Source organism: Acanthaster planci, linkage group LG11 (genome assembly GCF_054643075.1).
Source record: "Acanthaster planci isolate LZ-2023a linkage group LG11, COTS_SCS, whole genome shotgun sequence".
NCBI classification, from domain to species: domain Eukaryota; kingdom Metazoa; phylum Echinodermata; class Asteroidea; order Valvatida; family Acanthasteridae; genus Acanthaster; species Acanthaster planci.
Window position 1 is genome coordinate 12,442,948 of NC_141787.1, and position 27,967 is coordinate 12,470,914.

General features: G+C 42.3%; 4 protein-coding genes across 7 annotated transcripts; 2 read left to right on the forward strand and 2 right to left on the reverse strand.

Annotated features, from left to right (window-relative positions):
- The first annotated feature begins 707 nt into the window (after positions 1-707).
- Positions 708-6,809, forward strand: LOC110990682 (embryonic polyadenylate-binding protein B-like). 2 transcript variants are annotated; one of them, XM_022255772.2, is made up of 6 exons: positions 708-823; positions 2,432-2,716; positions 3,241-3,350; positions 4,062-4,182; positions 4,723-4,820; positions 5,752-6,809. In XM_022255772.2, the coding sequence occupies exons 2-6, from the start codon at positions 2,505-2,507 to the stop codon at positions 5,868-5,870; spliced, it is 660 nt and encodes a 219-aa protein (XP_022111464.1). In that variant the 5' UTR covers positions 708-823; positions 2,432-2,504; the 3' UTR covers positions 5,871-6,809. The 2 variants fall into 2 exon arrangements, with proteins under 2 accessions (XP_022111464.1, XP_022111465.1); XM_022255773.2 differs by having other exon boundaries at positions 3,244-3,350.
- Positions 6,417-15,717, reverse strand: odr4 (odr-4 GPCR localization factor homolog). Of its 2 annotated transcripts, none has more exons than XM_022255767.2 (12): positions 15,524-15,717; positions 14,802-14,936; positions 14,204-14,403; positions 13,558-13,594; positions 12,679-12,819; positions 12,174-12,275; positions 11,332-11,409; positions 10,766-10,885; positions 9,828-9,933; positions 9,128-9,310; positions 8,582-8,689; positions 6,417-7,504 (listed from the first exon to the last, which is right to left on the reverse strand). In XM_022255767.2, the coding sequence occupies exons 1-12, from the start codon at positions 15,617-15,619 to the stop codon at positions 7,434-7,436; spliced, it is 1,377 nt and encodes a 458-aa protein (XP_022111459.2). In that variant the 5' UTR covers positions 15,620-15,717; the 3' UTR covers positions 6,417-7,433. The 2 variants fall into 2 exon arrangements, with proteins under 2 accessions (XP_022111459.2, XP_022111460.2); XM_022255768.2 differs by having other exon boundaries at positions 14,802-14,933; positions 15,524-15,716.
- Positions 15,718-15,825: 108 nt separating this feature from the next.
- zdhhc12 (zinc finger DHHC-type palmitoyltransferase 12) lies at positions 15,826-23,047 on the forward strand. Of its 2 annotated transcripts, none has more exons than XM_087142960.1 (6): positions 15,826-16,107; positions 17,958-18,146; positions 19,357-19,490; positions 19,844-20,014; positions 20,747-20,913; positions 21,233-23,047. In XM_087142960.1, the coding sequence occupies exons 2-6, from the start codon at positions 18,002-18,004 to the stop codon at positions 21,561-21,563; spliced, it is 948 nt and encodes a 315-aa protein (XP_086999086.1). In that variant the 5' UTR covers positions 15,826-16,107; positions 17,958-18,001; the 3' UTR covers positions 21,564-23,047. The 2 variants fall into 2 exon arrangements, with proteins under 2 accessions (XP_086999086.1, XP_022111469.2); XM_022255777.2 differs by lacking the exon at positions 15,826-16,107 and adding an exon at positions 16,114-16,317.
- A 1,878-nt stretch (positions 23,048-24,925) lies between these two features.
- Positions 24,926-27,832, reverse strand: LOC110990684 (anaphase-promoting complex subunit CDC26-like). Its single transcript, XM_087142961.1, has 2 exons — positions 27,736-27,832; positions 24,926-27,614 (listed from the first exon to the last, which is right to left on the reverse strand). Exons 1-2 carry the CDS (start codon positions 27,741-27,743, stop codon positions 27,320-27,322), a joined length of 303 nt encoding a protein of 100 aa, XP_086999087.1. The 5' UTR covers positions 27,744-27,832; the 3' UTR covers positions 24,926-27,319.
- Between the last annotated feature and the right edge of the window lie 135 nt (positions 27,833-27,967).

Genomic DNA, 27,967 nt, shown 5'->3' on the forward strand with positions numbered 1-27,967 from the left:
AAGGGACTTCTCTGAGTTGGAGAGTCGCTGTGTGATACTGCTGCTGTCTTACCGAGTCTGAAAGACTACTGGAGTACTAAACATGCAGAAAAAAGAGAAAACCCCTTCCATCCTTAACAACATGCTTAACGCTAACACTTAAACTTCCCCATAACTTCTTACCAACATCATAAATACTGAAAATATGCAAAATATCAATTAGGCCAACTGGTATCTGTTCACTTTAATCATGTCAATCAGGGGAAAGTGTTCTATGCTAGTCCAGAAACTGGTCCGGCAAGCTCAGCACGCGTGCACTATGCACTGTGCGATGTGCGGCTACGCGTGAAAGATCCATACTATAGCTTACATTGAGGCTACAGCCAACGTACATGATACATATATACTCGCTAGCTTCTTTTAACATGTTTAGGAGAGCAAAAAGAATGTATTTATTCTCCCTGAACACACTATTTCCCCCAATTATAATTCTACAATATATAACACTTAATATCCACGAACTCTTTTCTACTGAAATCAGCCCAAAGTGGAGTTATAATAGGTAATTTCCAGGCCAAATGCGCCACATGCTCCTAACCTGATTCACGTCCTGCAACGAAAAGGAATAGTCTGGTGTTCGGAGTGGAGGAGTTGCCGTGTAGAGGCTGTACATAGGGAGACGGCGGCCGCACCCGCTGCATCACGATTTCAATCACGAGAGGGCGTCCTCTGACAGAGGCACTGTCGACGTTTGTTGTGGAAGTGCAAGTGGTGCAGCGCTAGCGCTAGCCGTGTAGAAGAAACTAAATTTAAATCGTTGAAGTCGACGTATTGATAGGCCAAGGTAGTGAAACAGGCAGAATGCATCAATAGTTATTGAGGGTTATTGGCCTTAAAGGGGTGTAGCTGTAGTCAGTGGTGCAACTTAACTATGGGGGGGTACATGCCCCTCGCATGCAGATGCCTGGCCGTGCTCCCCTCCCCCCCCGGATGCTTTCCCCCATTTGAAATCTCGCTTGCGGTTATGTAGCAGTGCCTCTGTGGCAGAGCCACAAATGATTGTGTTGTTGTATACACTTTTTTACATAGAAGTAATTCCCCTTTAAAATGTTTAGCTTTTAGTTAGTTTAGAGTTCTTGATTTTTTTTAATAGTGTGCCCCCCCCCCGGTTTATTTGTTTGAAGCCCTAGCTCCCCCATATAGTGTAGGCACATGGTCTGGTCATGCTCAGTGTAACAGATCAGCAGAGACCAGTCAACTTCACATGTATTGTTCCTCTTAACTGGAGTGTGGTTTTCTGCTTGAGCCCTTTTCTGGTAGAAGTTAGTGATTGAAGTCTGAGTGTAAATTCATAAGGTCCATATTAGTCACACTGTTGGTTTTGGCTTCAGTCCTCTTAAAGTTTTTCATCTTTTGGTTTTAGTCCTTTGACAGTTTTTGTCTGTTGGGTTTTTTAGTCCTTTATGGGATTTTTTTGCATTTTTTTCCAGTACTTTTTCATCAATGAATTATTTTGGGGTCCTTTTTTTAAGTCAAATATTGGTGTCTGATTAATTCAATTTCCTGCGACTTTTCCCTCAAAGATCTTTGGTTTAGTTAGAGTCTTTGTTGTTTTGCCAGTTCCCCATAGCCATTTTTCCCCATTACACCCCCTTGAAATAATGTGTGCACCCCAGGTGCCCCCTCATACATTTAGCCCCAGTTACGCCACTGGCTGATGTCCGTACAACATCAGAATGTTATATTGATATGGGGAATGGAAACTGACTGGCCAAACAAAGGCTTTGTATCGCAGTATTGGTCTACAGGCTCAAGTAAACCTTTGGGCATTATTGTAACTAAAAGTAACGAAGAAAAGCCTCTAAGGCACCAGCAAAAGCCAATATTGTCGATAGATGACATGGTTGTAATGTTAGGCTACCCCAACGTGGAGCACTTTGATTTCTTTGCCTGTAGGCCCTATTGCCTTTTTTTTCAGAGCAATATTTTTACCTCTCAACAAGTGCAATTTCATCAAGCTTTCAATAATCCCATTCATAAATGTAGAGTTTGCGTACCTGCTACAAAGTTGGCATGCTTTCCTGATTTCTGTTTTCGAAGTGCAAAATGAAGTCCTCTGAAATACTCCTCAAATCAAAGTATCTTTCAAACTTGTCATTGGTGAAGTAATTATAGTCGCCAAGGTTAGAGTACCAGTGTCGAGCTAAATGAAGTTGAAGTTTTTCAACAGAGGCGGTTGGCAACTCTGCGTGAGGAAAGATTAGGGAAATGTTGAAGTGCTCCGCAGTTAAGGGCCTCTTTTATGCATACCTGACTTGAGTAACTCCAGTGTCGGGGGCATATAATGGCTGGAGGTAGTCAAGCTAGACTACATCCTGGCCTTCCCCTCTTCTCAAGCAGCTCCTGCTAGATTTTACACATAAATCATAGTAATTTTTCTGTGTGTTTCCAGAACCTTGAAAGGCTTGTCGACTTTAAACAGCAGCACACTACATTACCATCGATTGTGAGTCGGACTTGTCACCATGCTGCCGGCTGATTACGACCACCTCCCCAATGCCAAGCAGATTCTGGGCGAGCACCTGTACGCCAAGGTGGAAGAGCTGCACCCGCAGCAGGCTGCCCGCCTCACCGGTGTCCTGCTGGAGGCCGGTAACCAGGAAGTGATGCGGATGCTAAGAGACAAGGATCTTCTAAAGAGGAGGGTTAAAGGAGCCAAGAGGGTCATCGATGAGGAGTGAGTAGGCGGGACTCCTGTCATTGTTTGACCGGGACATGAATCAACCTAACTTCACTGGTATTGTTATGGTTCCAGTTTAAAACACAGGGTTTGACTGGGAAAGATTTGGGAAAAATTATGGAAGAAAAAACAGAAATAAAAGCTGTTGAGAAAAACTGCTAAGAGGTTATTGAGACTGAAAGCACTTTTTTGTAAATGAAAAAAAAATCAAATAAGATAAAACAGATTTGTCTGTCACAAAAGCAACTATTGAGGGTGTGTCTTTTGTGCTTTCTTAAGATAATATAAGCAGGAAGATTCATAAAAGTTTTTTTTGGGGGGGTTGCTTTTTGACAGATCTTAAGATGCATGACAGTTCAGCCCAGAAATTAAACTTTTTGTAGTACATTACTGCCAGATGTGCGGAGAGACATGAAGCTGGCTTACTTTGTGAAAATTTGTTCTCTTGGCTGTCTAATCCTCACAGGGCTAGATCTTATCAATTTTATCAAAATCCTTTTTTGTACTATGTGACTGCTTTGGAGTTTTGCTAAGGGGATTCCCCATCCAGCCTTTGACATGGAAAGCTTGGGTGAGAGGCTCTACGACAAAGTGCAGGAGCTGGGCTCACAACACTGTGCCAAAGTCACAGGTAGGCAGGCTTGATTTCAGAAGAGTCTTGCCTGGAGACGAGAACTGATACTGAGTCTGATGGTGAGAAGGCCCCTGAGCTTCTTAGAAATCACTAGCTATGTGTGGGGCAGTTCATAATCCTTTGTTTAACTCATTCTTACATTATGGGCGGCAGTACGTTTGTGTGCCACACTTGACCCAGTGACACCACCCATGAAGACCAAATATGCTCGTACTCCGGCTAAATTCTCATGCCGTCTCACTCCAAATTCAATTTGGAGACTGTGTAGACTGTGTCAAGTCTGGGATAAGGTGCATACACCTTTTTCTTTTGAGAGGAAGGGAAATGTTGAGAATTACAGGGTTCCTGCAGCCTGGAAAAGTCATGGAGATTTGTTTTTGTTTCCCAGGCCTTGAAAAGTCATGGAATTTTGTAAAAATGACTTAAGTCTTGGAAAAGTCATGGAATTTTTCAAACACTCTGTGTGATTTGTATTATCAGAAAAAAGTGCATAAAATGTGTGATTTTATTCGCAACTTTAAAAGTCTGAATAGTCCAAGAAACTGCATTATTGGGTCATGGATTTTCATAATTTGGTCATTAAAAAGAGGGTGGAATTTAATTGTCCTATAGGCAGGAACCCTGGAATTACATAACCCTAAAAATGCCAACTGCTTGAATGCCATCTGCTTTGATGATTTGATAAATTGATGATTTTCAACCTGTTAGGGATGCTCCTGGAGTTGAACCCTGACATTATCAACAATCTGCTAACGTCACGCTCAGAACTACACAAAGCAGTGCAGAAAGCAACAGCAACACTGCTGAATGAGCAGCCCGAAGAACAAGGGTAAGCCGGAGAAAAAAACCCAAATGAGATTTTGAAATTAAAAAGGCAATTACCTAATTACAGAAAAGATTGAAACAAACAAAAAATGTTTGAAACCTTTTTGATTTCTGAATGGCTGAAAAGCTGGTTTGCATAAAAAGAAGGGGATCTATTTACAGTCTTTCCAACAGTTGTCAGAATTTCCCAGTTTAATTTAAAATTCTGAATTGCACAATGCATGGTGTCCTGAAAAAGGAAACCCACGACCATAGGCAAAATACGACCAAGCTATGAAAAAAAAATCATTACAGTCATCATTAAATATGGGTACTCGGTTCTTTTGATACCTTGGATGTATGTCCTTGATCATGCGTGACCGACTTCCTTCCTGAAAATAGTTTGTAAAGGGAACCTTTTGAGACAACTTGCAGTGGTGTAATTGGTATTTTTTTAAATCTAAATTAGGTCAGTTTACTGTTGATGAACTTTTGTTCTTGAGCCTTGCCCTAGCACAATAGTACAAATTAATTTTCCTCCCAATGGAATCAATTTTTTATTCAGCTGTCAGATTGAGATGGATGAGGAGAAGCAAGAACTCGGGGAGGAGTTATACTGCATCATTGAAGAGGCACACCCAGAACTGGCTTCCAAACTTACAGGTGAGGAATGGTGACCCTGTCAGAAAGAACAAGCTGCATGCGTCGACTTTCAAAATCAACCTTAGGATTGTTGATAGACCTGGAGCCAAATTTAGAGGTCTCTTTCCAAGACTTGTCCATCGGTGTGATGCTTGTCAGCAAGGTTGTGGCAGAGTGACAGTGTTGTAAGTATTAAAGACGCTGCCAGACCATCACAAGACCTCAGGTCTGAATCCAAGTCGCAGGCTCTTCAAATCGACTGCAACAGAAGCATTCCTTTGTCACCCTTCACCCTGTTACTTGCAACTGGTCTTGTGTCTGATCTTGTCATGGTGGATGGTCTTGAATATGATGCTGAAAAATGGAAGAAACTTGGTACCCAACAATGTTTTATATTCTCTTGCATTGTTCTGTTGCAAGTATCATTGCATTGCTTTTTTTTTCACCCGCTGGGTCTCAAGGGGAGGACTTCAGTAACATCTGCCTGTTGTTTTGAAACCAATGTTGTGAAATTCAGACATACTGTTCTTGTGCAGTGCCCATTTTTCCAAGACAGGTCAGCCAAAATATGCATTCTTTTCCCATTGGTATCCGAGTGTGAGACAGTGAAATTCGAATGACCATGACAACAAAACCCTATCTCAAATTGAATTGAAATTTCACATTACATTTGTACTGATAATGAGTGTTTTAGTATGCATGCCGAGTTTCTAAACGATTTGGGCATGTAACAGTGGGTGAAAAATAACCAACCATGGCAGATGTTTCTTGGCATTAGGTTGGGTTGTCAAAAAATAAGTCTTCTTACCTGAAGAACGGTTTGAACTTACAAAGGAGAACAAGTGTTGTTCATGAGAAGCAGAACAAGAGACCACAGCGTCAAACGTTCCGACTTAATTTTCCTCCTGTAATGCAAAATGGCTCCCAATTGGTTTTGTGTTTCCAATTGCAGGTATGCTTCTGGAAATGGATGCCGCCCAACTCAGAGAGTTGCTGGATTACCCCTCTAAGCTGAACGAGAAGGTCCAGATTGCCTTGGAGGCTCTGAAGGCCGCTTGTCTCCCCACGTGACTCAGGAAGCCAAAGAGGGGTGAAAAGGACAGATGCATTTGGAAACTGTGTACATGAACAGTGGACTTTTTAACAGCGGCTACAACAGAGCTCGTGTTAGTTGTTTCAGGAACACTGGCATTATTTGTATACCGAGACGGAGACTCATCGAACGTGATGAATGAAATTCTCATGGAACTGAAGGCCAGGGTTGTCATTGGGTCAGTTGACAGTGATAGCTTCAACCTTGATCCTTCCAACACCAACTGTGATCAAACATTGTTACGTATTGTTGGACTGGAGGTTGCACTAGCTGTAGGCGAGTGTGTTAACTGCAGAGCGACAGGGTTGGGGTTTACACTGTGCAGTCAAAGATTACCCGTTATAATTTTTATGCAATCAAAAAGGTTAGCATTTCGAGGTGTGTCTGTATTTGTTGCATTAGGGCTGCACGGAGAGCAAAACTGATTGCTTAGGGTTCAGGTGCGCCTCTTTCATAAACACTATAGAAAAAAAGGGTGCCGGAAAAAAGAGGACACAGTACAAAATTTAAAATATTCCCCAAAATTTTTTAGATACATTCGATTATTTATTTTTGATACAACAGAATCAAGCATTTATGCTTTATGCAGCACAAATGATAATTTTTACTCATTTGAAATTTGCACATGCATTTCATTGTAAAGAACTTGGCAAGATTGGAGATAGTCAACAAAGTGGTTTTGGGGCTACAGGTGTTTATTTTTTTTCTGAATGCATTGCGGTCTATATTGACTGTACAGTCATTGGTACACTGTAAATTATGGGTTTATATCGCCATTAGTCTGCGTGTACATCATTGCAAGTTTGCTAACTGATTTCTTGAAAAGAAGTTTTAAGTATGGGTTAACAGAAAATAAGCTTTTGGCGGCTTTCAACACAAAAAATGAAGCGAAAAATAAACAACACAGTACTTTCTCATCTTGGTAGTCCGATTGCTGTCTCTGTGGTCTTAGAGCTTAATAACGACTATACAAAAAGAAACTCTTCATGTTGAAGGCTGTCACCACCAAGCTGGTAGAGCACAGACTGGGGCTTTACACTACCACCATCTGCCTCCACATCAGAGGCAGAAATCAAATTCCTAAGTCAACCTAATTAACGAACTGAAAATCTGCAAATACCAGGCTTCACCCGGAGAATTGCAAATTCAATTGTGGACTACGTCAACAGATCAATGGACAGCCTTGAATCTTTGGAAAGTCGGAGAGTGATATGACATTAACTTTTTTATAAACGAAGAGACTAGGACAGACTTGTAACTATTGAGATTGCTGATAGGTGGATGATGTACCCTGTTCTCTGATGATGTACTCTGATTGGCTCAGCTAAACTGGATGACTAGGTGTGAAAACTGTGCTGCCACTGTGCTGATTGGTTAATGAGTGATGATCAATTACTGGCTGTGTTGTGATTGGCTCTGTAGCGGTGGATGACAAGGTATAAATCCAGCAGCATTGGTGCTGATTGGTTAAATATGGACTTATTACTAGCTGTGCTCTTATTGGCTGCCTCTGCTGACTCACTGGCTGTGTTCTGATTGGCTCAGTCATGCTGGATGACTAGGTAGGACAACCCAGCCGCAAGAAGAGCACCAGCGGCTCCTAGAGCAGCCCCTGTAATGCCAAAAAAATCATAAAAATGTTACAATTGAAAGTTGAACACCAACATGTTTTTCCAAATCATTAGTTCCTGTAAGCCAAGTTGGGAAACTTTAACATTGAATTGGTGAGTCCAGCCAAAATCGAGGGAGAGGGATACAACACACTGAAGATATTTGGAATAATATTTTTCTATGCTTAACCACTACCAGCCGGGGACTCCGAAATCGTAGCCGTAGGGTTTATATGTGTGGCCGGGGTCTCCGAACTCGGACAAAGGAAACAGGGCCCTGTAACAAAAGACCGTATTCCGAACAAAAGACCAGGCTGCTGGGCATTACCAGCATTTTTCACTCTCAAAAGTGGTGATAATCCAGCGTTATTTTGAAACCGTATACCAAGGTTTGGGGTATTTAGAGCAAGCGGATTACCACCGGGGACAAAAGCTCTCCACCACAGCAGCGATGAGCCACACAGCACCGCTGCATGCTAATCTGGCCCCTATTGAAAAGAGGTCAGCAGTGAACTGAGCCAGGTTCGTGAACAAAAGACAGTTGTATAACACCGCACAATCTGGGCTCTGTTTACAAGGCTGCAGGCCTGGCTGAAATATTCGGGCATCAATGAAGGTCACCTGTCAACTTAGAGTAGTGCCTGAAGATTACTCCGTGTGGCTATAAACAACTGTTAAATGGAATGATGAATTGTTGAAGGATTTTGAAAACAGAAAAAATGATAGTCATGCCGGCCCAGCATCCTCAACGTTGAAAAATGCCCCGGCACGAAGTGGTTAATAAGAGAGTTGCACAAATCTGAGAAGTCTTGCCACTCTTCTGAGATTGAATGACAATAATAATTACTAATTTTGGTCGGAAAGAGATCAATAATAGTTCTGTCAATCCTCTGATATCTCCCACTGTGGAGGAAACTTACTACACATTCTGTGTTCCTAAACTTTCAAGAAACATGGGCCACCACGTAAAATAACATTGACAGGGCTCTCCCGGCCCCGGTCCTTTGAAATTCTCTAGAACCTTCCACTGGAAAACCTTAACCTATCCCATCGATAGAAGACTACCACATTCTCCTCACCCAGGTATCTGACTGGCTTCCTCTTGCGAGCCTCCTGATGCCCCTCCTCACTCTCCGCAGCCGACAGTGAGAAGGAACTCTTTTCCGATGCTTCCATGTCACTGTCATCTATGGGAAGAAAAAACACAATGTAAAGATTGATCTGGACTGCCTGATCTCAATCTTCCAACATCATCTAACAAAAAATGATCAAACTGAAATATGTAAAAAGTGTAGCATTTTCTGAACAACAACTTCAATTAATCACGTATATAACAGGACAAGAGAGTCTATCGGCAGAACATCTAGTGTCTGGTTTATTTTTCATAGATTTTCATCCCAAGTCAGCCAATCAGACTTCTTAATTGTCCATCCTTTGAATAAGTTTGTTTTGTACCAAATCAAAATTGTCTGGTTTCCTTTCAAAATCTTGAAGAAATATCTCCTATAAAATCCGATTTGCAGACCTCAAACTTTAGTGGCTGTTAAACTTCTCAACGATGTGTTTTGGAAAGAATTTCCAGGGCTTTTCAGAAAACAAGGGGAGTACTTCCTAATTCACTTTACCTGGTACTTTTTCTGCCTCCAGTTCTAACTCCTCGTCCGTGACTTGAAGGTTGAGGAGCTCGTTCAGCCGATCCAGCGAATCTTGGGCTGTCTCGTCGCGGAAGGCATAGTCGCACACACTGATGTGGGTGCCTGGCAAGTTGGCAAAGACGCGCTTGGGCGTGGCTATGGAACAGGGTGGTTCTGCATTGCAGCAAGTGATTAATACACGGAAACAGAATTAATACAGGATAATAAACTGGACTTGATCTCAACTCCTTCTTCGTATCTGCTTACAACCTTAATGAATCCTCCAACATCCTCCATTGTTCAGCAACCAAACTGCATATAGTTTGAAGTAATAGCATCTGCCCTCTCTGTCCTGCAAAATCCTTAAAAATCTTCTGGAAGATTTTTAACATCTTGGAGAATTGGACAGACATAAGACTGAAAAGCAGGTCTTTATTTTTACATAAGTCAGCTTGAAGTGACCAAATGTATCATCAGTCCAAACTGCCTTCAATTTTGGAACCAAATGCCTTCTGGAGCTTCAAAAACGAATCGATGAGGCATTGCTGGCAATGAACATAAAGGAAGAGAGCATTCCTTTGGGCCTGCCCACTTGCATATAAAATTGCCACACAGCGATAACCATGAACTAAAGTGTTGCAACCACTAAGGAGGTAGCCACAGACAAATTCTGTCTTTGAGACCCTTGTACCTGTGTCTACTTCTTTCACTTCCTCCTCTGTACTGCTCTGCCGCAGTTCATCCGACAGCAGCTCCAACCTGGCCTGTAAGCTGCGGATAACGTCTTCCTTCACTGCCTGTTCACACATTCCAATTCAAAAGAGCAGTTACAGTGAATAAAACCCTTACTCTATTGGTTGAAGGAGGGATGGTGAATTTGGCCCAGGGGATGTCCAGGTGCCTTTGAAACTTTTTTCTGGGGAGGAAAAGTCCAAGAAATCAAGACATCCTCAATCCCTGAGGGGTTGCACTGCAATTTTTCCTCCGTCATTGCCCCTACTACACGAGTCAGATTTCAGTCAGGCTTTGAGAGCAAAGAGTGGGGAGCAGTGTTGTATGACTCGAGTTCATGACTCAGACTCGAAATGTGTAACTCAGGACTCAGACTTGGACTCAACATTGGTGACTTAGTGGTGGGGAGAGTAGTTATTTTACTGCAAGTGAGAATTCACCCACATACACTTCATAGAATCACACGGTCATTCTAAGAGTGTCAATCCCAACCGCTAAGGCAGGAGGGCCCAGCGAGAAGAGACAATGAACAGGGGTGCCTCAAGGACATGCACTGCCACAAACAAAGCTAAGACTTGAACCAAGCTCGGCATACCAGCCAAGCGGCTTGGAAGCAGTTTGATCAAGTAGAGAGAAACCTACAGAGAACACAGATGATCAAAGGACAGCGTTGGTCAAACTTAAAGTTCTGCCCAGTCGATCGAGGATGCCGACTGTCAAATTTTTCATTCCTTTTCCCTCCAGGGAAATGACAGGTAGGCAACAGTCATTGCAAAAGTCTAAAGTGACAACTGGCACTTAAGCATCCAATTCCTCCTGGTGAGGTAGTATTTGACTCATTTATTGCTCACCGGGCACTTGTTTACCGTCGGAGGGCGCTGATACCAGCCAACTCACCTGTATTGCCTCTTCCACGGTGGCCTTGTTGTGTACATAGGACCTGCTCTCCATTACTCCATGCACCTGTATGCGTGCGCTGCAGGGGTTGTGCTGAACTTTGTTGTCGCAGTGTTTAATCTGCACCATGCAAAAATACACCCTGTTTCATTAGTAACTCAAAAACAAGTCACTGTCCATTCATTTTGGCAAGAGAAACGTCATAAAAAAGTCAAATTGAAACAAGAAAACAATATAGATAGCGATTGAACCTATTCTAACTCTATTAAGATTTAATAACTGATTGATGCTTAAACGATTGCTGAAAGTTGATCAGATTGATAAACATTCTCAAAGTGGCACCTGCAGAGAAAATGGGAGAAGTAAAAAAAAAAAAAAACAGAAGAAAAAGTTTTTACTAAAAGCAAAGTCTGTTTCCGAGTGAAACCGAAAACAGCTAACGAGGGAAGATACATGGTTGAATGAATCACGTTTCAAGATAGTTAACTCTAGTTATAGATTGTGGGTTGAGAAAACTTTACCACAGACTTGTTAATGATTAGAATTGACAAACAGAAAGTTCTCACATTTTGCGCCAGAAGCTCTACGGAGTATTTCAAAGCACTAGGCCCACCAGCACCGGAAGACTTCTTGCCTGACTTACGCTGTGTGAATGGGAAAAAAATACCGTTTCTGTGAACCCCTTTCCAAAATTTTTAACATGGACCAACGTAAATGCTGACTGATGGATTGTCATCATTAAGGCCATTCATCCATTTATTTTATTCACTGGCTCGTTAAGTTTGTTACTAATTCATATCATAAAACATAATATTCATGAATTTATATGTAAGATTTCAATTTGGGGGTAATATTTACAAAGAAACTGTATAAAAACAAAATTTTCCTTGTAAAAATAGCTCATTCTGTTTGATGTAACACTGTTGAAAAGGAGCAGTATACGGTAGATCTACCAAGAGATACAAATTAATGCAAAGAACAATGAAAAATATGATGACCACAGACACTCTCAACCCTAACCCTCCAGGGTATTTTGGATAACAATTAGTGCAACAAGATACAACAAGTGGACTATTCCCAAGGCCAACCGGCCTGGGAGTTTGTGGATGCCTGCCACTGCAAGATCTAACAGCAAGCACTGTTCAGTGTGACCATCTCCAACTGTCTCAACATCGGCAGTACTTCATAGCAACAAAGTGAACCAGACTTTTGCACCTGAGAGGACCAAAGTACACTGGCCCACCGAAGGAACGTCGTAACCATGTAAAAATATGCCATCTCATGTTACTCCGTAAAGTAACAGCAAAACTATAAGAGCTTGTGCACGTTGTAGATAACAGATCAATAAACTTGAAAGTCCACATCAACAAGCTAGCTATGACATCCACTAAAAACTTAATTCCAATACCTTAGTTTGTGCTGCTTCTAGACTGTCCTGTGGATCTCTAAGCTGACCGTTGACAAGGGCTAAACTGTTGTGGATAGTCTCTACAAAGGGCGATAACCCGGCCTGTTGGAGTAATTGAAAACCCAGAAATGGTATTAGTGAATACAACTCTTGAAACAGATGAGGTACCCATGGGGGCTATGCTGACCTGCTGAATTTATCAGGGAATGAAAGACAAAGTAACAAACGCATTTCATCCATCAACATGTGCCCTTTTCCACTCATTACACAAGAAATTTAGAGGAAACCACGTGTATATGAGAATTACACAAATTACATAGTTCAAGCTTGTGAAATTTAGTTACTCCCCCCCAAGAATACTTTTAGCCCAACTCACACGCACACACACAATAACTTTTTCAAGCTGCGCTTACACAAATTCAAGCGACATAAAATTGGCTCAGGTTTAAAAATGTTTCAGAAAGGCTTCTTGTGACAATCAGAAGAGAGCTCCATCTTTGATTACCGAGATCTGCTTGCTGTACTGGCCACAGTCCGCTGCCTGGTGTCGGACAGGGACCGTGATGTCCACGTGTATCCTGCAGTGAAGGTAGGGCCAACGGGAGAGGAAGCTCTGGAACTTCCAGTCGGCTGGTTTGGCTGTACTCTGCAAAATGACCACCCCAAAACAAGCATCCAAAATGAATTATCCAGTTTCACCTGTGCTTTATTATCCTTCCTCCTTGGGCTCATATCACTGGGGGTATGGGGCAAATAGGTTTACTTCCAAATGTAGAAATATAAAAGCTCACAATTGAAGACCAAACAGACTGACCAATAACAGTTTTCAGAGTACCAGGTCAGTCTTATTTGCCACTATTTTCGAAAAAAAAAACTACTGTCTAATGGCCAATACTGGGCAATAACACTGGGCTATTGGTTGATCCTGTATGAAATTTCAGACATTACTTCCCATTGTTTAAATAGACATCTTCCCCAGCCATGAATTAGACAGAAATAGTGATCATACACTGACAATGCATTGCCAGTATATGATCACTATTGCAACGGGATCGACACAATTTGTGTAGTATCAACCAATGCCACAGAACAATTAAGCGATTGCAGTGATCACCCAATCAAGCAAAAAAAAATTGATTAGTTTACCCTAACCTCCTAGATCTTTCCAAATCCTCCAGGACATTTGAGACTTATTTGCAGGATCAGAGGAGGAAAAATCTAGCTGCTGTCATTTCACTTGATGCCTCTCGAAAGCACTAGGAATGGTGCTATCAGGGGTTCTTTCACAGTGAGATTTTGGAGGATTCAAACTTGACCCAAATCTCCAAGCAAAGTGCTTTGGGGGATTGGGGCTCACTGTACTGTCCTGAGGACTCTAACTTACTTGTGGATTAGAGACATCAAAGGTGCGACAGGTTAACCTAGAAGTAAGTGTTTAAGGACAATAAAGATAAAGACCAACCAAATTGAAGTTTATAAGGTGAAGAAAGAATATTCACCCTCACACAATTCACACCTGCAATCTTCACACACAAAATCTCAGCACTTAACCAACTAAACAACAAAGTCCTCCAATTTGCTGCAGTCTTTGTTAAGGCGGCTCAGCGGGAGATGTATGTATGAGCCCAGTTAACACTTGGCCAAGGGATGGTGCATTATTAGTTAATGCTGTGCTTCCAGGACTCAGTCAAAGATCATTCATATTCAAAATGGCTGAAAATGTTCACCAAGCCGAAAATGGAGTAGTGGTGCACCTAGGATTTGTTGTGGGGGTGGAGGTTCGGACTGGAAGTCCCCCCCCCCTAAATAGTTCATGATGCTCAAGCCCCACACCCAGTTTACAGGGGCCTGGGATGGGCAGCTCTATCAGAGCCAGTAGGTGTCCACTGTGTCATTTTTCAGGAGGCCAAAAAACAAAGAAAACTAAACAATGGGGGAGAGCTCAAGCCCCACGATCCCCCTCACTGAGGCACCACCGAATGGGGTACAGTAAAACTCTCTCCGAGAGCCTCAGAATCCAAGAAGGATACTTTCTTGAGGTTGCGCATATCTGCAGCATCGCCCATTCCGTGGTGTCTTCCCCTTCCTCCAGCAGTCTGTGTTTCCTCAGCAGCTTGTGCACGGCAAACAGTACCTGCCTCAGTTTGGCCTGTGCACTTCTCATCATTTCGGGAGGGGCCAGGGCGAACACGCCCGTCACGCCCAAGCCTCCTGGCAGCATCCTGGTCACCTACAGACACAAAACAGGTAGGAAAGGGAGGCCCAATGGATGGATTCTGTGATTTGTAATTAAATATTCTTCAAACTTATCCAGTTTTTGCAGCTCACATACAAGAGCATTCATCACAAGCATGCCAATCTACCAATATGCTAATCGAAAGCTAGATTCTTCCAGCATGTGCTGATGATTTTTTCTGCAAAGTGGATGGTACACATTACGGCACATCCTGGCACACTAAACGAAGGTTGGACTGGCCCAACTACAGCATTAAAGTTGGAATGGTCCCAAGCACAATTGGGACCCATCCAAACCACAGTTGCGACGGATGCTTTAGCTATGGTGTAACATGGATACCCATGCAATCAAGGTGGCCCCTGGCCCTGCCATCCAGAAGCAGCCGCACTGACCTGTCTTGCGTGCTCGGCAATCCAGTGCTCGCTGACACCGTCCAACGTGGTCTGTTTGTTGGTCTCTTCATCTTCAATTTCCTCTTTGGGACTTGGAACCAGGCATACTGCAAAGTCTTTCTGACTGGTGCACTGCTATGATAAATTCACAATGGAACAAATGAAGGATATCAACTTACCAACGAATGCATTAGTGAGGCCTCCCATGACATGAACGCAAATTAACATAAGGTAAAGGTTCCATTGCATATATCAGATCTTGATTTTAAAGGATCTGCGCAGCAACAATTCATCATGTTCATAGCTAGCATCAAATGTTGGGAAATCTCAGACTTTCAGTACTTCCCTTGGAATTGTGTTTTGTAGTCGGTCTTGATCTTTTGATTTTTTATAGGGCTTATATATCATTCTCTTTCAACCAATGCCGACCATCCCGTGACATATGACAGGTACAAGCGAGCAGCAACATTCTAACTTGCACTTTTCATCACAACACGTTAACACTCAACAGCCATAAGCCTTATCGCAAATACTGCATGGGTGATTTTGCATAATGGTAGAAAGACATTGTGGGAAGGAAAAGGGGCAAAAATCACCCATGCAGTATTTGCGATAAGGCTTATTGACAGCCACCCATACTATAGGCTAGATTATGATGCAACCGTACACCCGGCATGCCCGGCATGACCTGCAAGGAATTTTTGTTAAAGGGACTTTCTTACGTGACCAACAACGAGCCCAATCATCCAACTGTGAGCTCCATACAGTCCGTTAACAAACACCTGCACTCCCTCGTCAGCTAATATTGTTTTGCCCATTTTTGTTTGATCTAAATATCACTTTCTGGCCGACAACGCAATTATTCCCACGAAACACCGAACACACGTGAACTAATAGGCAGCACACCATATGGTAGTACATGTTGAATTTATTACTTCTGGACACCAGTTCGATTTCTTCATTGGTCTCAATGGAGCTCAGTGGATTTCGTTTAGGGGACCTGACGATTTGAAATTTTGAGGGTTTGAAACCGTGGCTTCTTCCCCAAGAAAGTTCGGCTGCTTCAGGCCTCTTAATATTTGGCAATCACAAGGGACTAAACGTCAACAGACCATCTAGAAATAGTGGTTCAGGGTTTAAAATACTTCGCTTAGGGAGCTATGTGCCGACTTGCTGACTTCATAAAATAGAATTTTTCAGTCGGAATGGTACTGTATACCGACGCTGAAATTTAGAAAACTGGCCAAAGTTATGCAGGTCTGGATTCTGCCTCTAAAGCGCTCTCCCCCTTATAAAGGATACCGGGGTTAGTATGGTGCCAGAAAACTCCATGTCATCAACAACCTAGCGCTGCTTGGCTCAAAAACGAAGGCATTTTTATCTTGTACATGATTTTACAACTAACCACAAGGATCAGCATTTCTGTTGGTAGTACACAGCTGAAATGGTAGAGTGAGATGTTGCCAGTGGTCAGATTACTTTTGCCTTTCAAACCTTGATATGCTTGATATGACTGGTAAGTTTACAAAAGTTTGTTGACAGATTCTAGTAGTAGTAGTATTTGACCGTACCGTGTTGACTACACTCGTACTCCACCATGCATGCGCGTTGAGCTAGCGGAGGTCGAGGCCGGCTGCGGGGAGGGGGGCGCCCCACTTTTGGCAGGTGGTATGTTGGGGCGGGGCTTAATAGAGTGATGTCCCATATGGGACAACACTCCATGCCCTTACATGCATGACATGTATGCACAAACCTACAGCATGTAGGGCCTATGTACAGTAACGTGTATGAGACTTGTCGGAAAAAAATAGGCCTAAGTTTTTTCTAAATGCTTTGATTTTTATTCCTAAATTTCACTTTTTGAGACATGTTATCACTTTCTGGTAGCTGTTGTAATATTTAAAGGGAAAATTAGAGTTGTACTCTATATATGGAACTGTTTCCAGACCTAGCCCCGTTAGTGTGGCACGGACTGTCACTCCCGATCCATCCTTAGCCACACATCCGTATACGTACATGTAATTTCGTGTCGTCGTACTGAACATTTTCGGCGCACCCACTTATCATCGTGGGCGCAATTTCTTTTGCACACGGACATGAGCCTTGACCTTTCCGCTTTCTAAAAACCATTTATTGAATGATTTCACTCACGTTATTCTGGTATATTCCAGTCTTTTTGCCTTTATCCATTCAATCTAACGGGCTTTAAAATAAGGTCATTGAACATCACGTCACTTGACCCCTCATCGTCTCGACGGCTGTTCCATGTCAAGACATACGTAATACACGGACTGAACGATAAGATACTACATGTACCAATGGGCTCTTCCAAAACTTTGGCAGCAGTTTAGATGTCTTTAGTTTAGATGTGCCACACTAGTGGGGCTATTCCAGACCCTGATGGGTCTCACAACTCTCCCCTCCCTCCTTTGTTCCACTGCCATGACTGCCGTTGGGTAGGAATAATTATGGTTAAGTATCCTCGCTGTCAGAGGTTGTTCCATTTATTGCACTCGTGTCTGGGCAAGGGGGCAACCCCTCCCTCACTTTTTACAGGGATCTGTATGTTTTCCTCATTTTCGCTGCAATGTGATAAAAATAACTGAAACCTTTTAGGCAGAGTGTGGGAGATATTCATAGCGCCTAAACAGCAAAATTTCAGGCACATTTGATATGAAGCTTAAGACTTAAGTCAATAATTCAGATTTTCCCCGCACCTGACGGCACTATTTTTGCCCCTCGAGTCCCAAGTAAGAAATGGAACCGCCACCAGCTGACCAATCAGAGAGAAGAACTAATACTCAGTGATGTCATCTTGACCTCGAGAATGCCCAGACCATTCATTGATTCAATTAACACTGCCTTCTTTGGAAACGGGTTACCACCCAAAAAAAATCAGTGCACAATCGTAAAAGCAATTGTGATATAAAGCCCCAGCCAATAGAATATCATAAAGATGACAAAACACATTGAAATCATAAACCCCTCCGTGGATTTTTCTGAGATCAGGAAGCTCGCAACTGAAATTTGGAAATGTCACCAGCATTAGGTTTCCAAGCAGTGAACATGGTCATCTAAGATTGTCTTTCAGATTTTTGTGTCATGACATTTCAGTAGACATGGTAGATAAGATGATCAAGTTTTGTCCTTTTTCAGGATGACATTTCTCTAAATCAGCTACTGCAACAGTCACACCGTGGATGAATGTGTTTGTGAGAGGACGGCGGCACCTGACCATCATGTCCAAAAAGCTGTTTTGGAAGGTGACAAGTGGCATGTTCATTCGGACATTCCACGTTTCCCTCACTCTGGCAATCCTGTGTGTTTTCATCTTCAAAGACACAGGTCAGTTGGACCAGCCGGCTTTATTCCCAATCTCTTTGTCCTTCTCATCTAAGCCTGCCTAGCCTTTCTCCCCAAATCTTAATCCCATCTTTACTTCAGATTATTAGCTTGTCTTTCTGGTCACGTTTGCTGAGCCCATGAGCACAACAGGTAAGCACTAAATTTGCCCAACATTAGGAAGGAAGAAAATGTTTCATTTTAACCCCTTCTCACCGGGAAACGGTAAGAGCCGCCGTAAAAATTGAGATCCCTTAGCCCGCTTTTCAGCTATTATTCTTGGCCCACACTCGAGCGAACACAGTGAAAGAAGGCATACCTTGGCTCTTGTATATATGGTGATTGGCCTTTGTGTGTTGCCAAGAAATGAAAAGGCCGAATTCGCATCATAATCACCAGCTTCACAATAGTCCCCACTTTGAAGAGAGGCAACGGGAATGTGGAAGCGTGAATAGAGCCGCATGCCACCGAACAATGAGCCTTTTCACTGTGTAAATCAAAGCGTGCAGAGCATGCAGGGCCACAAACCGAGAATTTGCGGTTTGGTAGGTGACCTTCGTGGCCAAGCGAGGCTGGAATTCTCGGAGTCAGCTTTCAGAAAAAAAAGAATGGTTTGCCCTGTATCAATACATGTTATTGTTCTATTCCCTCTACACAACGTGACCATGGACTTACATGTATTCTTGTCACTGCTGTCGTCAGTTCACTCAGTTGGTAGTAATGGAAAAAAAAGCATTTCAGCACCATTGTTCACATTTTCTGTTGGCAGTGACAAAAGCATGCTGCAGATGATGTGCACATAGTATAAGTTAGGTTGAGAATCAAATTCCTCCAAATTCACTCAGAAATTTTTGAAGATTTTGAATGATTGAGGAAGGTAGAATCGTGCTACATTTGCCTTACATTGGCATTGATATCCCTTGGGTGTAAATAATGCAGATAAATTTGTAAATGTGCAAATAATATGCACTAGTGGATTCTTGTTCGGTGAGGGATGTTAGATTCAGGAAAGTTCCTGGCTCAAACGAGCCGAGAATCGTGGGATGAGCATAATTTGTTGCGGGTAGCGTGCCCTGCACTCCTCAGACTCGAACCTTGACTGACTTTGTATGCAAAGCATCATTGCTGCTCAACCTCTGCTGATGCCAATGGCAGTATCCCTCGCTTGTCCATTTCTTGGAAAAAAATCATCACTTTCTGTTACCATTTTCAGCCTTGAGGGAAGCAATTCTTCAAAGAGACATCCCATATGTCCTAGCCTTTGCTACCCTCCTGACCATATCCGGTGGGTTGTACTTCCAAGCAAGCCTCATGGACCCAGGCTTTGTTCCTGTTGACCGAACCAAGGTAAGACATGGCACAGAATCCCCAGCCAACCATACATGTATTGTCAAAGAGCTGCAGCTGAGACAAACATTCCTACATTTGCTTCTTTTATGTTCAGGAATTCGCAAATAAGTCATCACAGCCAGGATGGGTGTTGTCAGACATTTTATTGGAGAAAATTTGGTTACTTGAAAGTTGAACGCTGTAACCTTTAATTGATATCTGTTAAATTAGTTCTGTTGCAACTTATTTTCCCCAAAGTAAATTAGTACCGTTGTTCACACCAATTTCAGCCAAGGTTTGACACTTTCAGTGTTCTTTAAGCTTTGAACAAAGTTCCACTAAATATTTGAATCGATTTTATCATGTGCTAGAACCGTGCCTGGGAAAATGACAGCAGTTCCGATTCCAATGAGGAGAAGGATGACGAGGAGGATGAAGATGGTAGGAGCAGCTCCAAAGATGAGGAGGCGGTGAGGATGTTGTCATCGCCAAGGAGACGTGCTGGAGTTAGACTCAGAAAATGCGACTTTTGTGAGATAAAAGTAAGTCCACAAAAAAAGTCTTTGATAAACGTTTTATACATGTACAAGTTTGTATGGAATCAAAGTTTAAAATGCCATGATCCAGATTTTTTCCCAAGATTTGATGCACTTTCCGCTAGTTCAGGTCCTAATGTTAGGGAAGTACTTTGTAGAAATCGTTGCTTAGAAAATATATTTGCTGAGCGGAAATAAGCAGGGAACCAATGAGAAGTAGTTTCATTTTCAGGAATTTTTGGCTGGTTACCTGTTTCTGCTCAGCAAAATGCTTTCTGTGCTTAATATATTTGTGAATTTTTGGTTGCTACTGTTTTCTCTGGTGCATATTCTTATGAAAGTCCTTTGAGGTAGGTGTCATTACTGTGTAACGGTAATAGATTATTTTAGTGTTAAACACAGGAAGAGAATGTGTTAGGTCAAGTAGGTACCAATAACCCAATCCATGATTATACAAGTACCTTGCACCAGAGTCACTGTAATTGGAAGATGGATGAAAAGCAGCGCCCATTACATCTAACGGAATAAATTCATAGACATCCTACTCTCATCAGCAGCAACCGAGTCTGTGCCCTAAGTGGGCATTCTTGGTAATTGTGGTGTATACTTTAGCGTTTTATTTTTTCACAAAAAAGAAACGGAAGCAGTCGTCTCTACAGTAGGCTGTTTGTAGGCTGTAATTATGTGTGCTGTGCACTGACTGTAACTTTCATGCTGACGTTCCGACCTCCTCTCCAGCAACCAATGCGATCCAAGCACTGCGAAGACTGCAGTCGTTGCGTACGGAAGTTTGACCACCATTGTCCCTGGCTAGAGAACTGTGTCGGGGAGAGTAACCACCGCTTCTTCTGGCTCTTTCTACTGACTGAAACGACGCTGGTGCTGTGGTCATTACAAATAACATGGTATGTCGTCCAGTCTCGTTTTTCCAACTTTCTTATTTTGCATGTGTGAACACTGAGTTACGCTTTCATCATAAGGTCTTGTATTAGAGCACGGTAGCAGAACTGGAGGTGGGGCCCCCCCACCTTTTTGACTGGGGAATGGCCCCTCGCCCTTTTGGCAGGTCCTTTAATGGGGCGGGGCTTGATTGATCGCTCTATGAATGACTGATAGTCTGATAGTCTCACAACTACCCCGCTTCCACTTTGAAGAAGGCCTCTCCAACTTATCACGTTTAAAACTTTTTGAATGGGTTATCTCCCTTTCCTCCTCCCATCCCAGGGGTGCCTTCCAGTGGAAACACACCCTGACCGAGTGGCTGAAGGCCAACGCCTTCTTCCTCGTCTGCATCATCATCATCGCCCTGGCCGCGATGGCCCTGACGGGCCTCCTGTGTTGCCACAGCTACATGATGATCACCAACCAGACCACCTGGGAGTTCATGTCGCACGAACGCATCACCTACCTGCGGAACCTGGAGGAGTCAGTCAACCCGTTCGACGAGGGCTACCTGCGCAACTGCGTCAAGTTCTTCTTCTACTGCCCCTACAGGAGGTGGGAGCAGATGGTGGAGAAGAAGTGCGAGTGCGTCCATCCGTCAAACTCTGTCTGAAGACATCAATTCACCAGTCGTCTTCACCACTTTTTTTCCCCTCGCTTTTCCTGTCAATGGAATGCACAACCCTTCACATATTTTTCCATGTCTGATCGTCAATTTCAATCTTTAGCTTTGAAGTGTATAAGGAGGGATGATTGGATAAAATCATCGTTCAGTGGCAGTTTTGGAATTCAAGAAACTGTATCTTGAAAGAGATTCTGGCCACTCAAAAACTGATCTTGGTTTTATCAACAGTGATACTTCCTAAATTCAGTAAAAATAAAGCCTATTAATTCATTCCGTGTATTAATCTGCCTTTTTAGATTTTATCCGAAAAGTTTACAGATGTAGTCTTTTTTGTTCTTTTAGGGTAATGTTTTGGATTAAAGATATTTATGGAGGTCACCCGTACTGAGGAATATTTCTAACCTGAACATACCTTATTTTCAAGAGGTTGGTTGCATGAAACTTGTTCAGAGTATGTTCATTTCAGTCCTGGACGGTTTCAAGGTGTCGAGGAGTTTCCGTTTCCTAAGCTCAAAGCTTATGATTTGTAAAGTCACAGCTAGTTGCTGTAAATAGCCACTGAAGACCAATAAATTATTTAAAAGTGTGTACATTCCTTTCTGTGTGTGGTGGTCTGTCCTATTTGATATTTATTACTGCACTATTGGTGGCACACTTAGGCCTGAGGTCATTGTATTGTACTTCTCTATACAGTCGAACCTTGTTAATAAGAGCACTGTTAATACAAGAGTCTGCTTATAACAAGGAAAATCGTAGGTCCCAATCCTTTGTTTATCATTGTTTTCATTCCTGATAATACAAGGTTCCTGTTATAACAAGGTAATTTGCCAAGTCCGAAGGGCCTCTTATTAATGAGGTTCGACTGTATAAACATCCAGAGTAAGAGAAGGAAGGCTTGTATTTGATTACATGATATGACTTTGTTTATGCCAGCGTTCTCTCTTTTGTGCGTTCATTGAGCTATTAATTGGTTTAGAAATACTGCATCTCTCATGTTACGGTACTAACTAAAATACTGAGGGGTAAGAGAGTACATTTATTCCACCCCCTGCCCTGCGGAAATGAAGATGACATCTTGTATACCCCAATGCCTGTTCTAATGCTCACAAGTTCCTGTGGCATCACATTAGGGATCTTTGTGTTGGAGAAATTCAGGACAGTCAAAACTAGCTTGCATTTTCGTATACTTAAGTTTGGGCTGGATGATAGTTGTGTTTCATAAATACAGGATGTGCATTATCGTGATTATGTTTAGAGCAGATCAGTATTTATTTGAAAAAAATGCAGGTGTGTGTGTTTGATGCGTCAGATTCTGTTGAGTTCACCTGGTCACTCATGCTTGTCTTTGTTGATCACATGAACTTGTCACTGTAAATATATTTATATAAATGCTTCCACTTTGATACAAACTTTTCCCAAGTACAAATTCTAAATGACCATGTATCAATAAATAAACAAGTTAAAAAAAAGAACTGTTTTATCTTGTCTTGTTTGCTGCAGACATTCTTTTAAAACAATTCCCCCCCCCCCGGTGAGATCTGAAGTATCTGCACATCAATAAATTCAGCAATAAATGCAACCAAAAGAGACCATGGGAATTGAGATCACAACTTGAGGTTTGACAGGTGTACCATCAAATCTTGGCAATTTTGGAGGATTGAGGGTGAATGGCTTATTGCGAAGGATGCCATCTGAGAAGGTAATGGGTTAGACCTTGTGTTGTTTTTGCTCAGTCATGCATAAATTCAGCCCAATATTTCTCTTGAATCAACCGCAATGCCCAAGAATGCCATTCGCACTGCCTCAACAATGACAGGAATTGCCGGAGAATTTTGAAGGATTGAGGCAGTACCCACACTTTGAAGTAACATTTTCAAGAAATTTCGGGGGATTGAGGGAGAATCCAATTTTGTCACCCCCCAAATTGGAAGATTCTGAAGGATTGAGGAGGATCCCTAGCAAAAAGGGCCAAGTGGGTTAGGGTTAATAGGCAAAGATCTTTAACAGGAGAAGTTTTAAAAGTGCAAGTCTACAAGGAAAACTTTTATGAGGGTGGCAGTTCTGTTTAAACAAAAGGAAAGGTGGCTGCTGTATGCACAAAATACTGCTTTTTAAATAAATCCCTCTTGTTCTTGTGTGAGCGCCATTCCTTGACAACAGAAGAAAGTCCCAATTACTGAGCCAGAAATACCGTGTTCACACATTCAACTCTCTAGGCTGTACCCACAAACAAGCTGGATAACACAGTGGATAGGCCGGCGCAGTGCATGGTCACTGTGCCCAGCAACCGGCTGTTCTTCCAGAAACAAGTCATCAATCAGGTGAGAACAATGTCTCCGCTACATCCCCTCCCTTGTTTTTGTACATCATAACAACATTTTGGTCTTTACTTCTCAAGAACTTTCAACACTTTAGTTTATATGAGATTGTTTTGTGGTCATCCAGAATTTTGCAATGCAATTTAGGCAATGGAGTTACGCAGTGACTAACATTTCAATTGACATTGCTTGTGTACCCAAAAATGTACTGTATTAATTTGATACCAGAGAGTTTACTTACAAGCAGTGTAAATGGTCGAGGAATGGTCAATTTCCATTTCTGTGGTGTATATTGGATCTACATGCATTTTACTTGTAGTTATGTAGAATCTGGATCATTCCAAATCCAGTTGCCAAAATACCGGAAGAAGTTGGATTCTCTGGTTTCCACCCCAGTTTTCCAAATCAAATACCATTACTCCACGTTGAAATACATGTAGACTCAAGCGTCCCAAGCACAACATATTGGAGCAGTGAGAGAGGTTGACCATGGGAGTGGTTTGTTGGGTGGGGGGGAGGAATCTGCAGGTTGTGGAGCAGATGGGCTTGTCGGCCACGCAGCAATTGGCAACGTTGTTTGATGGTATGTCCATGCACACTCTCGAGGGCGTGGCTTTCCAACAGCGATCGGCCGAGTAAGGCTTCACGCAAGCCGTCAAGGAGAGAGATGAAGGCGTAAGTTTGGGCAATTTTAAACAGTAGACCTGATCCAGAAAGTCCTGGTGTCTTGGACCAGGAGTTTCTGGATCAGGTCTACAGTTTAATCAGCTAGATCTAATTCACGATGAAATCTGTGGGGCAAAATTCAACTACATGTCAATTGCATTTTTCATTTTCATGAAGAAATTTGTCTTTCATAGATAAATTTGTCTTCCATAGATCTGTCAGCAAACCCAAGGGCAAAACAAATTTTTCAGTTTTCACGAAGAGACAAATTCTGCACATGGCACATTCTATAGCAACAGCGTGTACTATGAGTGCTGTTTTCATGAGGAGACAAAAAGTCACACAAGGTTTACTGTAGTATTTTCACAAACACAAATGAGTTTGTTTACAAAACAATTTTAATTGGCTTCTATAAATATTATTTTATAGTTCTGTGTCATTTACGATCCCCTCTCTCATAAAATAGCATTTATAAGTCAAAGGAATGTTAAATACTGAGAAAATAAGCATTTGAAGACCATCTTCAAATGCGATTTTCTTGAAACCTAGGTTTTACTCTCTGGTGAGACTTTTGCCTCTTCATGAAAAGTTTGACATTAAGGTGACAAGGACAGAGAGTTTTCTCAAGGGCAAGTAGGGGATTTCAAGCTCAAGAATGGCTAAACATGGTGTTATCATTACTTTTCCAATCCATAATACTTCTGCTAGTGACACAACATTTGGCGCCTTTTTTTTTTGGCAGAACCACGAAAAGGAAGATAAATTCGTCAGGAAAAGAAAGACGTGCAGTCAAATCCCTTTATGACAAGGTCCACTGGACTTCACATATTACCTTATTTTATGCTAGAAACCCTTTGCTGTATTCAAATTAAAAACAAACCCCAAATACCTGGGACCTAGAATTTCCCTTTTTGTAATTAGGGTGTTCTATGGTTGTTGTTATTTTCAAGGTTCAGTGGTAAGTGCTTCACTGTGTATGTTACTCAACCTGGTTCACTTTTTATTGTTGCTCAGCCTTTGAGTTTGCCATTCAATAGTTTTTCTACGGCATAGCTCCCAGAAACAAGGTCTAGATTGATATTACTTTCAACACTACATGTATTTGTCTTGGAAACCATGCTCACCGGATTTTTGTCAACAGGCGAACTAGCTGGCTTTTGACCCATGGAATGTTGACCGATATAAGACAAGTGTATACATGCATGTACATATTCACATGTATGTAAAATCCAACAATGTAATAAAGGTATTTTGCCCTATCATAAATTACTAATTGAAATAAATTGTACTAAAATAAGAGAACTTACAGTATTACTAGTTTTGTTCATTTTCATAGACCTGTCTGATCGAATTAAGGGATATTTTTGTTAGTCACACAAAAAAGAAGAGTTGTACCCCCTTGCAACTTAAAAACTAAAAATCTGTGTTGCAATGAACGTACTTGTACAGAGTCATTCAAAAACTTTTAGAACTGCATTATCGAAATCTTTTGTATCCATGATGCCAAGTTTAAAACTTCTAAGATTCAAATGTACATCACTGGAATATAAATGGTGTTGCACGACGAATCTGGGGTGTGACCACAAAATTGATAACCAGACCAGAACACAGCAGAGTAAAATTGAAGAAAAATATCATGCAAGTTGCTGATGGCCCAAATTGGAGTTCAGGGAAATTAACATGTTTTAGGTTTACTTTTAGAATTTTTCTTGGAGCCGAAACTAACATTTGTTGACTCAGCCTGAGACCCAAGAGAAGTTGAAAATAGAAAATACCCCAAAAATTACATCAAACCAACTTCTCTTCACAATTTTCTTGTAAAAAAGACAACCGTCATAGGTATTTCCGGGGGTCCCAATTTAATTGCCAAATTTGATTTTTTTTGGTTGACCTTTTGCACCAGAAAATGAAGATCAGTGATCTAACTTTGGAACAACCTGGACTGACAATATATGTCAACCTTTTTAGAAAGACTCACTAATTTCACGAGTCTGGTGGCCTGACTGGGAGGGTTAAAAAACTCAGTGCTTGATGCTGCATTTCAGCACTTTTAATAAGTGTTTGACTGGTTGACAATTTAATTACAGTGCTGATGAAGCCAAACTCGGCTCTGCCTGGCAGATGCACTTAGGAAGCCATTCTGAGATGTTCTCCCTGGTTGCTGAAGTAAGATCCCAAGGCTGAATGCACAGTTTTGCATGCAGACATCGGAGGGAAGTGTGCAATGTACATGTAGATTCCAGGCCGACATAAGGTGCTTATCAAAATGACATCCTGTCCACTTGTCACAAGTCAGCAACGCAACATCCTCGGGCATTCACTGTGCCACTGAAACGGCTAGCCCAAAGAAAGTGGTCGCATTCGTTCGCCACTCAGCCCTGGTCAGTGCTGGTCGTGGAGCCTTTCATGTCCGTGAATTTGTTAGGCATGGGGTGTTCCTTGGGGTGTTCGAGTTGGCTTTGGCTTAACCTCGACAGTTGTGTTACCAACACGAGTGCCATGACAGCAGTGCTGACTCCGCCACAGCTGCATTATGATGCTACCTTGCCGGTGTTGGAAATCACATAAGGGTGGTTTGACGGTTTCATTTATTGGAGTATCCTTTTCAGCATTAGGCCTACCCTGCAGAAAATTGTTATGCAGGCGTCTGAAGACATACCAGACACAGTTGAATTCAATTCCATCATCCACAACAGAAAATGCTCAGTCTTTTTCAAAGAGTTCCATCGTCATGTCCATGGTCTACAAACTCTGCATCTTTCATTCACCACTTCGGAGTTCTCCAAATCCAATGCGACTTGACGTCGATGGGGCAGGACGCGGGTCGTAGCCAATCCTCTGCTGTATTCTCTCTTGGCGTGCTTTGGGGTCCATGTCCTTGACACTATCTCCCACCACAGAGGGTGTCCCTCCGTCTTGACCTTCGATCCCTTCCATCTCCGCAGCTGTTCCGTCCAGCTGCTGTTTTTCCCTCCTCTGCTGTTCAAGTTCCTTCTTGAAAGTCTCAAACTCCGAAATATCATCGATTTTCAGGGCAATCCTCGTTGGACCTCTCCTGATCATTTTGAAAGGGAAATGGAAACAGGAATCAAGATGAATGAACGAAAGTTGAAGAGGAAAGACCAACGACAGTACAGGCACAGCCTACTCAAACATGTCTACCCACAGACACTTACAAACACATAGTACGGCCAGGCAGCTCCTATTCAAAACAACGGCGGGGCACCGTAGCGTATAGTCGCGCCGAGACCAAAGGTGGTATAGCGCCACATTGCGGCGCCTTCGGCCAAGACCTGGTACCCGCACCCGACTAAATCCAAAAGCGTCTAACTATTCACTGGTGTGCGTTCCTCGATTGATATAGTACAAACAAGTAGGTTACCAGTTTGTCGGATGTGTAGGATAGTC